The sequence below is a fragment of the Vidua chalybeata genome, chromosome 14, assembly GCF_026979565.1.
Source record: "Vidua chalybeata isolate OUT-0048 chromosome 14, bVidCha1 merged haplotype, whole genome shotgun sequence".
Classification (NCBI taxonomy): domain Eukaryota; kingdom Metazoa; phylum Chordata; class Aves; order Passeriformes; family Viduidae; genus Vidua; species Vidua chalybeata.
The window spans coordinates 6451321-6464325 of NC_071543.1; the positions used below are offsets into that span (position 1 = coordinate 6451321).

The 13005-nt window shown below is 39.5% G+C and overlaps 1 protein-coding gene across 3 annotated transcripts; it reads left to right on the top strand.

The window, feature by feature from the left end:
• The first annotated feature begins 950 nt into the window (after nucleotides 1-950).
• Nucleotides 951-12622, top strand: LOC128795236 (fmr1 neighbor protein-like). 3 transcript variants are annotated; one of them, XM_053955845.1, is made up of 8 exons: nucleotides 951-1209; nucleotides 1721-1797; nucleotides 2838-2909; nucleotides 4676-4789; nucleotides 6349-6483; nucleotides 9092-9188; nucleotides 11670-11817; nucleotides 12502-12622. In XM_053955845.1, the coding sequence occupies exons 2-7, from the start codon at nucleotides 1758-1760 to the stop codon at nucleotides 11785-11787; spliced, it is 576 nt and encodes a 191-aa protein (XP_053811820.1). In that variant the 5' UTR covers nucleotides 951-1209; nucleotides 1721-1757; the 3' UTR covers nucleotides 11788-11817; nucleotides 12502-12622. The 3 variants fall into 3 exon arrangements, with proteins under 3 accessions (XP_053811820.1, XP_053811821.1, XP_053811822.1); XM_053955846.1 differs by having other exon boundaries at nucleotides 952-1209; nucleotides 2801-2909; XM_053955847.1 differs by lacking the exon at nucleotides 1721-1797 and having other exon boundaries at nucleotides 953-1209.
• The last annotated feature ends 383 nt before the right edge of the window (nucleotides 12623-13005 follow it).

A 13005-nucleotide genomic window follows, 5' to 3' on the forward strand; every position in this document is an offset into this window, starting at 1 on the left:
TTTGTAGCATACTGCAACTGCTTTAGGCAGCTCATCTGTTAAGGGAGCTGCTGATTTGATGGCATCTGCATTTACTTTAGGTTTCTGTATATTTTAAAAACACTGCTCCCATTCTATTCATAGCCTTTCCTTAATAAAAGGAATAGAAGTGGTAGAACCCTAGAATGATGTGGTTTGGAAAAGACCCTAAAGATCATCTAGTTCCATTTGCCTTGGGCAGGAAGACCATCCCATAGACCAAGTTGCCCAGAGCTCCATCCAGCCTGGCCTAGAATACCTCCAGGCACAGGGCATCTGTGAGCAACCTGTGCCAGGGCCTCTCCACCCTCATTGGAAAAAACTTCAACTTTTTATCTAGTCTAATTGGAACCTCTTTTTATTTAAAATTCTTGCTCTTTGTCCTATTGCACAGGCCCTGCTAAGAAAGTCTTCCCCATCTTTCTCGTGTAGCCCCTTGAGGTGCTGAGAGGGGCCCTGATGTGTCTCCAGAGCCTTCTCCAGGCTGAAGCACCCCAGGTCTCTCAGCTTGTCTTTAGAGTGGAGCTGTTCCAGCCCTCAGGTCATCTTCATGACCCTCTGGACAAGCTTGAAAAGGTCCCATGTTCTTCGAACTTGTGGTTTAACTCCAGCCAGCAACACCAGGTAGCTGCTCACTCATTCACTCAGTGCTCTCTTCCCCCTCTACCTTCCCAGTGGGGATGGGAATCAAAGGAAATAAAAGAGTAAAAATCATGGGTTGATACAAGAATAGTTTAATAATTGAAAGATAATAGAATACAATCATTGTGATGAAAAGGAGCAAGAGAGATGAAATCCAAGAGGAGCAAGAGCTGCGCAATACAATTGCTCAATACACTGACCAATGCCCAGCCCATCCCTGGGCAGTGTTTGGCATCTCTGCCAGCTCCTGCAGTTTATATACTGTGATGTGCCATGGTGTGGAATATCCCATTGGCCAGTCTGGGTCAGCTGTCCTGGCCATGCTCCCCCCTGGTTTCTGGTGCACTTGCTCCCTGCCAGAGCAGGGGAGCTCAAAAGTCCTTGATTGAGAGCAAGAACTGCTTAGCAACAGCTAAACATCAGTGTGTTATCGGCATTAGTCTCATCCTAAATCCAAGACACAACACTGTGCCAGCTACAAAGAAGAAAATTTAACTCTATCCCAGTTGAAATCAGGCCAGATCTCCAGAGCTGGTTGCAGTACATCAGGTGGGGTCTCAAGAGAGTGGAGTAGAGGGGCAGAATCATCTCCCTGGACCTGCTGGCCATGTTCCCTTTGATGCAGCCCAGGATATGATTGGCTTTCCAAGTCTAAGAAAGATGTGCGTCAGATTTGTGCGTCAAGAGTGCAAATATTTGGTGAAACAATACCTAATTAATTCACCTTTCAGGGGTTAGTGAGAAGCTCTAATTTAAGCATTCTGACTGAAGTTTTTTATTTGAGAGGATTGTGTTTTGATCTTTTACCTGGGCTGCTCAATTAGGTGATGTTTAGTATACAATACTCTGTATTGTACACTGGAGTGTGACTGGTAAGTGTATGAACTTGTTTTTAACTTGGTGAATTGAAAGATTTGAGAGACTTTCCAACAGTCTCAGCAGGGGCAAATTTCTCCCAAAGCACACTGAGCTTTTTCTGGCCCCCCTGTTGCTCCATCCTGTTCCATGCACCTGAAATGGGGATGGTGACTGTGATGTGCTTTGGTTCCATGGTTGTCAGGGCCAGTCTCTGGTTGCTGCACCCTGGGGAGCTGCTCATGCCCTGCTCAAACAGGGCTGGAGGAGACAGCAAAGAAAGTAAGTAATGGCAAGAAAAATTATTTTATCTTGTTTTCCTTCTCCCTTGTTTTCCCAATTTGTCATGAATGGTATTAAATTTTAATAAGTCTCTTGAAAAACATTATTCCTGTCCTCTTAGGAAATAATTTCACATTACCGAAGTAGTTTCTCCATGGGATAGAACATGTTTGTATATTCCTCTATAGCACAGGCACTTCCAAGGGCAGGGAAGCTTTCCTCACTGAGCAGGAGTGCAGAAAGAGCTGACCCTTCAAAGATCAACATCCATGTGAAATGCAGTCAGCCTTTTCCCTGTGCAGCACTTCAGAAAATGGGGTTCTCCCCTCCCCAGTACTAACAAACTGTCTCTAGGTTTAAGCTGTCTTTAGAACTACATGGTAATAATTGAAAAAAGCCCTTTTTAGGGTAAAACAGGAGGGGCAGGCAAAGAGAAATACAGCATCTGTCAAAGCAGTCATTAGGGGCTGCTTGCAGGTACAAAACCCAGCTTAAACCCACTGTTAAATTACTATGAATCATATGGGGATTTCTAAAAGTATTTTAGTCCCTAATACCATTTTGAACCACCTTTTAAAGATGCTATCCAAAGCTCTTCATGTGTTCCAATTGTGAAAAGAGTGAAGAATTCAGTGAGCTAAACTAGAATTCAGTTTTAAGCTTTCAAAACTTATTCATTCTTCATTCTTGATTCTGTTCATTGAACTCAGATTAAAATTTATAGCTAAAAATTAACTTTTTAAGTGCCAGGTGTCCAGCTCTGGGACACTTAAGAAAGATCATTTTTTTGCTAGTCTCTGTTAACAAGATTACTTCCTTTAAACTCCCTTTAAAATGAGTAATTTCTTCAAAATAATTTATTGCCAATAGATACACATATATTTTCAATGGGTTTTGGCGTCTTTCTTGCAAAAAAGGCAGTCCTGCTCTGTGCAGCAATCAACTGTCAGGTTTGCTCTAACCCATAAATATGAAGTTAAGATCAATAATTTGTTCTATGCAGGGCCCTATACCTATTCCTGCTCTTGGTTTCATTGCAGTAATGCTGCCTTTCGGCACTCGTCGAGCGTGGGTCTTCATGGTCCTGCTCCTGCTTGGTAGCATCCACTCACGTGAGTATTGCAAGGACAAAAGCATTCTCAAAGAAGCAGCAAGTACTTTTACTGGCCAGCAGTCTCAGGAATGCTTGGGAAATACTGAGAAATATTACAAGCAATTGCTTCAGATTGGGTTGATCCATTCTGAGACTTAAATAGAGCAACATATATTTTTTTCCTGCAACTATAATTCCCATTTCCCTCCATGCATCTGTACAAGTGTGCAAATAATACAAGAAATAGATGCTGCTGGTTTCATCCCGGTCAGTGAAACTTGCTTTTATTTCACAGTTGATCATAATTTTTTTCTTTTTTTCCCCCCAGTTATAGATTCTTCTACTTTTCCCCCACTTAGTCTTTTTTCCCAGCATACCATTAAAGGTGTTCTTATAGTCTGTTGAGAATTGATGTATTTGCTTATTACAGCAGATGACTCAAAGTAATTAGAAAGGTTTTTGTCTGATTACTTGCACTAACAGAAGTTAAGTTTGATTATCTGACATGTCTAAAGGATCCATTTGAACATCTTTGCATTTGATCCTTAATGCATTGAGAAACCAGACCCGATTTCCCATGAAATCATTACAAAGTCTTTAAAATTTTCCGTTCTGTCTTGTTTACTAGCAGAGAGAGGGACCCCATGACATAACTGTCAGTGTGAGCTTTGGTGGTCACATTTGTGTTATACAATAATTTCATATTATCTGTTTTGACAGTACCTTCAATTCTCTCTACTCCGTTCTTTTCTGTTTCCCAAGGGAGTTTTGTATGGCACAGAAGAGGCAAGTTGTGCCCCAGGACAAGTAATTTCCTAATTTCCTACTTTATGCTCCCAATTAATTATGCAAAAGACTGAAGTTGTTCAATACCTTAGTTTTTGGTTAGGCTGTGATCTGACTTCTATCACAAGGACTCTAACACCATGAAATGGCTTTCAGCAAACTCTGTCAGCTTTAACTGAAAGCTGTTAAAGTGGTGATGGTGTAAGTTTCTCTCATGGAGAGGAAAAAGGCAAGCGAGTGGGAATACTGGGTCTCTTTTTCCCCCTCATTGGGGAGGGGTTGATTGCCAGTGGAGTCCTACTGTGATTTGCACTTTTGGTGTAATGAAAAAGAGATACAGGGAGGCAGCAGGATTTACTGATCCCATTTTTGGCTTTTTTTTTTTTTTTTTTTTTTTTTTTAGAATAGTGGAAATGAAAGGTGATTGGGAAGTCCCAGAGTAAGAAATCAGTAGCTTTTGTGTAACAGTACCTCTATACTTAGAGATGTTTTGCTCTTTACTATGCAACTGCAGCAGGTCACTGTCTGAAATAAGAAGCTGGGAGAGATGCATGTTTGGTTGTGCCTGATAAAGGTGCCTTTCACCATGTTTCTGTGTTTTAACTGGGGTCTGATCTTTATCTAAAAAGCTGGAAGTTCTGCTTGTGTGCATAGGAGAAATAAAACTATACATGCAGCAAAGCATTTTCATGCAACCTGCACCTCATAGGTGAGCAGCAGGGCTTTTTATCCTTGACAATTTCCACCTGAATGCATTCTTTAATTTAAATTTTACAGCTTTAGTTCTTTACTCATTGTGGTTCATGAAGCAATTTAAGGCAATATAAGTGAATACAACGGAAAGACATCTGTGCTTAACCCTGCTAGCCATCAGTCTGACACAGTTCCTGATGACTGTAAATGCCTTCTTAATGAGTGATGATCAGTATGAAAATGTCATTGCTTTAATTAATTACGGATAGTTTTGATGGTAATGAGCTAATCATTGTGAACTTTCAGTTCTTGCAGCACTGATTCAGCCTGGTTCAGAACAGAGTGCAGAGGCACCCAGCAAACCTAACATGACAATGGAAGGTGTATTTGTATCTTTTGTAAGCTTCTTCAGACCAATGAGTAAGTGTCACTTCACCACTGCAGCATTGTTTCTCTCTTCCTTCCCACTTCTGCCTCGCTTCCAGTCCACCCTCCCCCCCCTACCTGTCAGCATTTCATGTGTTTAAAACCCTCAGTCTAATACTGTAAAACTCACTAGAGCTCTTCAAAACAGGATTGCTAAGTGCCTCTTTGGGACAATCACGGGTTTGTTTGCATTGCTACCCTCCTGCAAAACCCTCCATCACCAGTGATGTGACTGTGCTGGAAATGCTGAAATTATGCTGGAAGTTTGGCATAGGATCCACCATGCCACCATGCCATTTGTCGTATCTCATCTGGACTAGTTTTCCAGTCTTCCCACATACACATAGAGACAAAAGAGAATTTGGCACAGCCTAAATGAGAGAAGGATTTTGTCCTACACTGATGTCTCTCCCACTTCTACTGGCTAAGGAAGGCTTCAGGCCTGTTAGATTAGACTGATGCACCTTTGGACTGCTGAAGTAAAATTACAAGGACTACATTATTTCATAAAATTATTGAGATGAAAATCACAATGCTAACTTGCTAATATCAAAAAGCAAAATAATATGAGTACAAAAAGGATTTGTTCTATATAAAAACAGCCAGCCTGATTCCATAACCAGACATAGACCAATAGGAAAGAGAAGGAGAAATGCTACTTTTCCCTTGGTATGTTTCTGCATTAATATCAGTGCGCTTCCACCACTATTGCTCACATGTAGGCCTAAGTAAGCACAGAGGGCTGATGAAGATCCTGATCTTCCCCCCCCCCTCTTTAATAAATTGAATCTGGCTACCAGTAATGTCTCTGATAAATGTGAGACTGACAATACAGCCAGTCCTGGGGGAGTTGTTGGAACCAAATGATGCTTTGCAGCTGCTGTGTAACATAAGGGATGAGATATGATGTTTTATAGGAATCAAATATGCAGAGACATCTACTATTTATCTTACACATTTAAACCATTCCCACAGAGTATCTCATGATTATCAATAAATCTCCTATTAAATAGGAAATCTCAAAAATTGGTTAAATGTGCTGTTCATTAACTGTATTGGATGTTGTGGGGGGTTTTTCCTAGCAGCTGATTTTCAGCTGCTTGTAGAAACAAATAATAAGTGCCAAACAGAGATGGTTAGTTGCAATATAGTCCTTAAAAAAAAAAAAAAAAAAAAAAGCCTTAAATTTCCGCTGGTTTTTAATTAGAAACAGAATAGTCAAAAAATTTAGTTTGTCTTTTTCACTTAATTTACAAACCTAAGTACAAAAAGTATCACAATGGTGTTTAGTTTCAGCTTTGTAATAGATCCTTACAGAAACAAAGCAAATTACAGAAGATTTTCTATAGCATGATTTAGCTTTTCTGCTAATTTCAATATAGAAATTGGTGAGGTTTTGGGAAAGAACATACATGAACGTCAATGATATTTTTTTTCTGGGAGATTTAATTAATCAAAACATGCTAGAGACACCAAAGTGATGACTTCCTTCTGTTTCACATTGCTCCCAGAACAGAAATCTTACCCGACGCTGATTTTTTTCCTTTTTAAAGCTTGCCGCCTCAGCAATGAGCGACTCTTAACTCCTTGTCCTGTAGAAGGCCTGAACATGTCTGAATGCTCAAAAATTCACTGCTGTCCTTTCAAAATTGGCCAGGAGGAGCAGTGCTACATGCCAGTGAGAGATGGTGAGTGTGTTGCTCTGGGCTGCTGCCTCAGAGCAAACCCTGTGTCTGGTCACACAATACAGCTCTCACTGCTGTTTGTACCTTTGGCTTTCCAGGACACCCCTCTCTTTAAAGTAACTGTAAGCTTGCATGGATTTCTTCATCTATACTAATAAAGGAAACAATTGTTTGATAGAAAATTTTCTGGATACTGTCAAGCCCAGCACAAACAAAGAACAAGTGCCATACAAAAAAATATAGTCACATATGTAATTGCAAAGAATGAAGTAAAGGCTTTGTTTGTTGAAAGTGAGGGTTAATCCAAAGTAGTGACTCCATGAAAGTGCAGTGAAGAAAAAGTGAAGGAACTGGATTTGTATTTTACATGGTGAAGAGGAGGCTAATTGGTTGTTTAATAGCTACTGAAGCCTGTTTAGAAGGGAAGTTACAAAATGAGAGTCACAAATTCTTCCTGGAAGAATCAGATAATTTCACAAGTGGGAATTGCCACTAACTGATGCATAAGAAATTTAGCTCAGACATTAGGGGGGAAAAAGTTCATCAGAAAAGGGATGGAGTCCCCAGCCTTGGAGGTTTTCAAGACTTGGATATAACAAGACATAACTCACTTGATCTTCTCATATTGGTAGTAGCCTTGCTTCAAAAGGAAGATTCATCTATGTGATCTGCAGAAGTCTCTTTCAACCAAAATGTCAGTACTTCTGTGTTATCAAATTTCAGCCTTAACATTACGTTTTAACTCCTTTTTTTCTTTTGAGCATCAACTTGTTGGGCATGATTTTTTTTCTCATGTGAATGCAAAAAAGCTGGTTTTATAGATCCTATCTTTGCTTATAACTCCATGGTTGTCTTTGCTCTACTGAAAGGATTGCATCAAATTTTAATTTTTATCATAAATTTTTTCTGTTTGTCTAGCCTTCTAGAAACAGTTGTTGCTTTTCATGGAGGTTGCTTCAATAAACTGACAAAGGAAAATAATTTAGAGGTGTTTTATTATAGACAGAATTATTGGGCATGGAAGGGACCGCTCACAACCATATAGTTAATCCTCCCTGTTCTACCAGCATTAGCTACAATGGGTTTCCCAGGGGCTGTGTCCAGTCAAAATTTTAATTTGTCCAAGGACAAACAACCAACAATGTAGGAAGTTTTCAGATATAAGCAATCTTGCCAAACATGTTACTAAGTTAGTAAAAAGAAACCATAATCTAGAACTTAATGATTTAGTTCTTTCTGGCATAATTCAGTATACCTCCATTGATTTCAGAGGTGATAGCCCAATTTTTAGGATGAGCTGACTTAACACAGATATGAAACCCCAAGGTTACTTGACAGCTGACATGAATTCACTTTCTCTCGTTTCTGCTTCTTCAGGAGCAGGCTGAGGTCAAAATAAGACTTTGAATATTTTCTTGTGCTTGAGCAGCTCCACATTCCAGTGCTGGGGCAGCTGCAGTTACTACCAGCTAAATAATTTTTGATTGAAGAAAGTTTTATCCAGTGTGATGGCATCAGAATCTGTTTGTTAGTTAGGGGCATATGACAGAAATTAAAGGTTTTAATAATATTCAGTCCCAGCTTGGGCCTTTATATTTTGTATAAAAAACACTTCACTACAGCAAGGAGAAAAGCTGTACAGTGAAAATTATAGCTCCTCTGCTCATTTTTAAGATATATACTGAAGCAAATTTTAAAATTAAATATGCTTATTCAGCTGTGACTGCTTGATTCCTCATTCCAGTTAGCTTTTATTGTTTAGACATCAATATCAAGGGCTGATTATTTTACTGAATTATTTGTTCATAGATTAATGAGCTCCTTGAATGCTCCTGGATGTACAGCATATGTCCAAAGAAAATGCAAACACTTACTGTTTGCCTTGTAGCAATCTGTTGACAAAACAGAAGCACTTAACAGATATTAGACTCATGGCAGTTATGTTTGTCAGCTGGCCACAGGCTTGCATACTGAATGGTTCTTCTTATTGGGAGGTTTGTCTTGAATTTCACTGGGAATTAAATGAGGCCTTAAGAAAATGCTACAAAAGTTATGAACTCAAGTAGAGGAATAGAATTCATTTGAAAGATTTTGTCTCCATTCTTGAAACAGCTTCTAAGGGACTTTGATTGTTTTTTTAAACTATTATTTATTCCCCCCACTCAGCTGTGCCCTATGCCCTGGGCTTACCCAAACCCTGGTTGCCTCTGAAACTAAACAAATACTGCTTTTCAAACGGAAGTGAAATTTGAGACCAATTCTTTCTCATCTGAGCTCATTCCTAACACTTACTTTTTTTGCCATTGTGCTGCTGAATCATAGAATCATTTAGATTAGAAAAGACCCTTGTGATCAGTGAGTCCAACTTTAAATTCATCTGAGAGATGGCAGTTTTCCTTGGCATTTTTAAAGTCTTTAAGTGTGAGTGTGTCTTAAGGTGTGAGTACTGTCAGAGCTTTGCTGATGAAATATCTGTCTGAGCAAAGTGGCAACATGGCTGTGACTTTATGGCAGCAAAGATGTCTATCTTAGAGGTTGATTCTGTCACCTGAGCCTCAGTGTCTGTATCAGAATTGTTCAGAACTAATGCAAACTTCTGCTGGCTCTACAGATGTGCAGCTGGCAATTCGAGTGGTTTTGCTTACTGGAGGAGGATTTTTGATTTTGGGATTTCTACCAATCTGCTGCTGTGCCTTTTTGCAGAGAAGGTAAGTGTTAGCACATGACCAGACCTAATTTATGAAGTACTGTTTCTAAACAGTGAAAATATGGAGAACTGATATATTTTAACTAGGTGAGGGGAGACAAGATTGTGAAAAAAAAGGACAAGAAGCTAATGTTCAAATATAAAAGACGAGTCCTATTTTGAAGCTACATAAAACAGAGAGTCAATTTGGCTTAAAGAAAAAAAAAAGGTTATTTAATGCCCCAGTACTCTTTCTAAGACCTGGATATAAAAGACTTGGACTTAATCTTACTTCACTTGCTTGGGAAGTTGCACATAAAACACGAAAGCAGAGTTCCTCCAGGACAGACCTGGAGTTATGCAGTAAGACAAGGAAGGGAAGAACAAAGTATGAGGCCTGAGTAGAGTATGAGAGAGGGGCTGTGAGTTGGGAATTAATTATCTCTGCTGTTACTAACATGCAGAGTGGGGTTTTTAATGTATAGGGCCTGCAAGTTCTATGCAAGCAGTTTAGTGTCTGATACTGTGAAGTGTTTCAGCATGTGTATGTGTTCTCAGGATGCAGGAAAAATGTAAACTCCAACATCAAGGTCATTAAACTGATGGAATGAATTAACATAACTATGCTTTATTCTGCTTAGGTAGTAGTTCATATTGAATGACTGGTGCTACAACTTGGCTAATGTGACAAAATAGTTTTTCAGTGAAGATTTTTTCCTCCAAGTGTTAAACTTTTGCTTTTCTAAGATATAGTACTCTGTGTGGGATCATATACATGCACGTATACACACACACATAGACTTTACTAATGAGGCTGCTTGGCAGATGGCTGTTTGCTGTGGAGTTCCACATTTTGACAAAACCTGCTGTGAAAATCTCCACATTGCATCTTACACTGTGCTCAACATCTGATGCTCAGCATACAGATAGCTGCACTGAGTCATCAGTGAACCTGAAAGCAGGAGGCAAAGAATCAACATGAAATTATCATAAATTTTCTGGAAAATGAATTAATATGTGTTCATTTTGAGAGAAATCACATTAATGTTTAAATGATCAATTCTGTGTTTTTTCATAGCCAGTGAAACTAGGAATTTTGCTCTTCTGCTGACTTGTTTTTTTGGTTTGTTTTATAAATGCAGTAACTAACCAGATGCTAAATGATTTAAATTTCCAACATCATATATTTAAAGTTTGAGGAAGGGTGCAATCCTATCACACTGTAACTTTGAGTTTTATCAGTTTTAGAGACAGTTGATAGAGCTTTGAGAAACATTCCTTTAATAAGCCAAAAACCTCTCTGGGTAGAAATTATTTTGTTTTCAACATTATACAGTCATTGTTGAGAAAGTTCTATGCACAATGCCAAATCTGTACTGCAATTGGTATGCACAAAAGTAAAAATTGTTCTCTAGAGTTATCGAAAAAAATAAGAGGACTTTTGCTGATGAAATTTGGGATATTTGTTTAACTCCACTGTGCCTCCTCTAGAGTAAGTTGCAAGGTTTCTATACCATGGCCAGACAAATAAAATGTAGGAACATGAAATTCCTGTAATATTGATAGAGGGAGCTGAGTACTCCTCTCCTTGCCACACCTGATCAATTCTAGTTGATCTAATTTCCCAAGTCAATGAGGGTTTGTTACTTTCCACATCCCTATGGACAAACTGTGTGTTTGCCTCCTTCCAATGGTGTTTTTCATGCAGGAAGCAGAATCTACACATCTGTTCCCTGCCAATTGGCAATTTCCCTTGTGTGCTATCAGCGCAGTATCTCCTGCCTAGAGCTGTGCTCTGTTGGTTTTGCTATGTCCATAACTATGCTAGCCTATCTTTCTCCTCTCAGTTTTGTTAGTCTTCTTTAAGAATCACATGCAAGGACAGGTAGGTTAAAACACTAGAGGTTAGAAAAATGCAGGTGCACTTAAATAGCACTACTTTTGAAAAATACTGTGTAGACTTAAAAAATTTCATAGAAAAGTCTTAATTCCTGCCCAATCCCTAGTACAGCTGTGGTAAGAAGCCAACAGAATTTTGTTGATTTGTTACTGGGGAAATTTCTGGTCATGGTTGCAATGTCTCCCATCCTGGCCTGCTGGGGCGGATATGAGCAGCCCTGTGTAGGAATTCCTCTCTCAGGAAGAGCTGGGCAGCAAGGGGTGTCCCAGGCCTGTGTGTGCCTTGTGTGGACTGGGCAGTGCTGGGTTAATGGTTGGGATTGATGATCTTAAAGGCATTTTCTATCCTGAATGATTCTGTGATTCTGTATGAATCAAAAGGTGAAATTCATGAAGAAAATGTAAGAAATGGGAAAGCATTGAAATGCTTCTCCTCACCTTAATCTTTCTTCTGGTGATGAATCTTTTGATGGCCCCTGGAATCAACTATAGCCTTTTGAGTTTTTTTCACTGGAGCTAAGATTTCATGGCTGAAGTCTAGGTGACCTTCTCCAAATTCCTACTTTGGAAATCAACCACTTTCAGCTGTTTTAATATGTTGCAGTCCGTGTATCAATCCTTTACAAAAGATAAGCAAAGAAGTACAGAAAATTGCACGGGAAAAAAGAGCTGGTGGTAAACAGACTCATGATGAAGAGATTCATCGCCACTTACTGGACTGACTTAAGGAACCAAAAGGACAAAAAAAGACGGTAAACTAACTTTGGGGTATTCTTTTGTTCTAAGTTTAGGGTTCTACACAGTTTTGAGTCTGTGTAGAATACTAAGATATCCACTACCAAATACCTGCTGCCTGCCAGTGCAGTAGAATTGTCCAAAGGCATTATCAGGGACCACCTTCAGTTCCTGTTGTGGGAGAGATAAAGAGTTTGCAAGAATTCAACTGCTGTCCTGGGCTGCCAGCTGACAGCAAAGCCGTGGACAGGCTGAGGCTAAAGCCCTCAGCCACTTCAGTTCCTTATCTCATGTGCAAATTGTGGCATGAGAAAGTGGAAACACAATGGGTTTGCTGCTTTCAGGAGAGGCAGATCCATTTACAGGCACTGAAGAGCCTGTCTTTCTGTATGGATAGGGGTGGTTTGTACCGGAGGCATTCCCACAGCTCCACACCTTGGCATTCTTGCCATTCTTCCTCAATGCTGAAGAGCGTTTGACTACTGAAATAAATGTAATCTGAGAGTGAAATGCTATTTACTTCATGTGACCATGCCAAGCTATAGCCTACTAAAGGTCACATGAAATAATAAAGTGTTAGGGAGGTCATTAGACAATAAATAAATATTTCAGGGAGAGTATCGATTAGGCAGAAATGGAAAGGTGTCCCTAAATCAAGTTGCACTCATGTTTGGGATTTTTTTCCTCCCTTTGGTATATAGGAACATCCACCTGATCCTGAAGATCAAGCAGAAGACACCAGGATTGTTTGGCTGTCTCCTAGAAAAGGACACATTTTATTTTAGCACTGAAGTAATACAAAGTTGTTAACCCTTGATAATACTATTGATTTTGCAGTAAAAGTTTTTTCATTCTAGTTTCTTGCACTCTTTCTATACCTCCTGTACAAAAAAAAAAAAAAAAACTGGTAACACTGGAAGGCAAACTGCACATGGCAACCCCTGAATAGTAAAGTCAGTGTTCTTTTCATACAGTAGCATCCCTGTGGAGGGATGTAAGGATAGCAGTTATGTGTCCATCTCAGCTTAGGGGTCAGTCTTAGAAACAGATTAAGGGACTGTTGTCACTCATTAAATTGGTATTGAGAGGAAGCTTGCTCTGGTTCCATATTGGATGGCCCCATAGCACAGTAGTGCTACTCTTGCTGAGGAGAACAGCTAATTCTTTACCAGGCTACAGAGGATTTGGGTAATCTGTTGTTGGGC

Excerpts from the sequence above, each read along its gene's own strand:
- LOC128795236 (XM_053955845.1), top strand. The coding sequence starts at position 1,758 with ATGCCCTGCTCAAACAGGGCTGGAGGAGACAGCAAAGAAA. Across the intron at positions 4,790-6,348 it reads AAGCTTCTTCAGACCAATGA|CTTGCCGCCTCAGCAATGAG; the intron begins GTAAGTGTCACT and ends TCCTTTTTAAAG. Across the intron at positions 6,484-9,091 it reads CTACATGCCAGTGAGAGATG|ATGTGCAGCTGGCAATTCGA; the intron begins GTGAGTGTGTTG and ends CTGGCTCTACAG.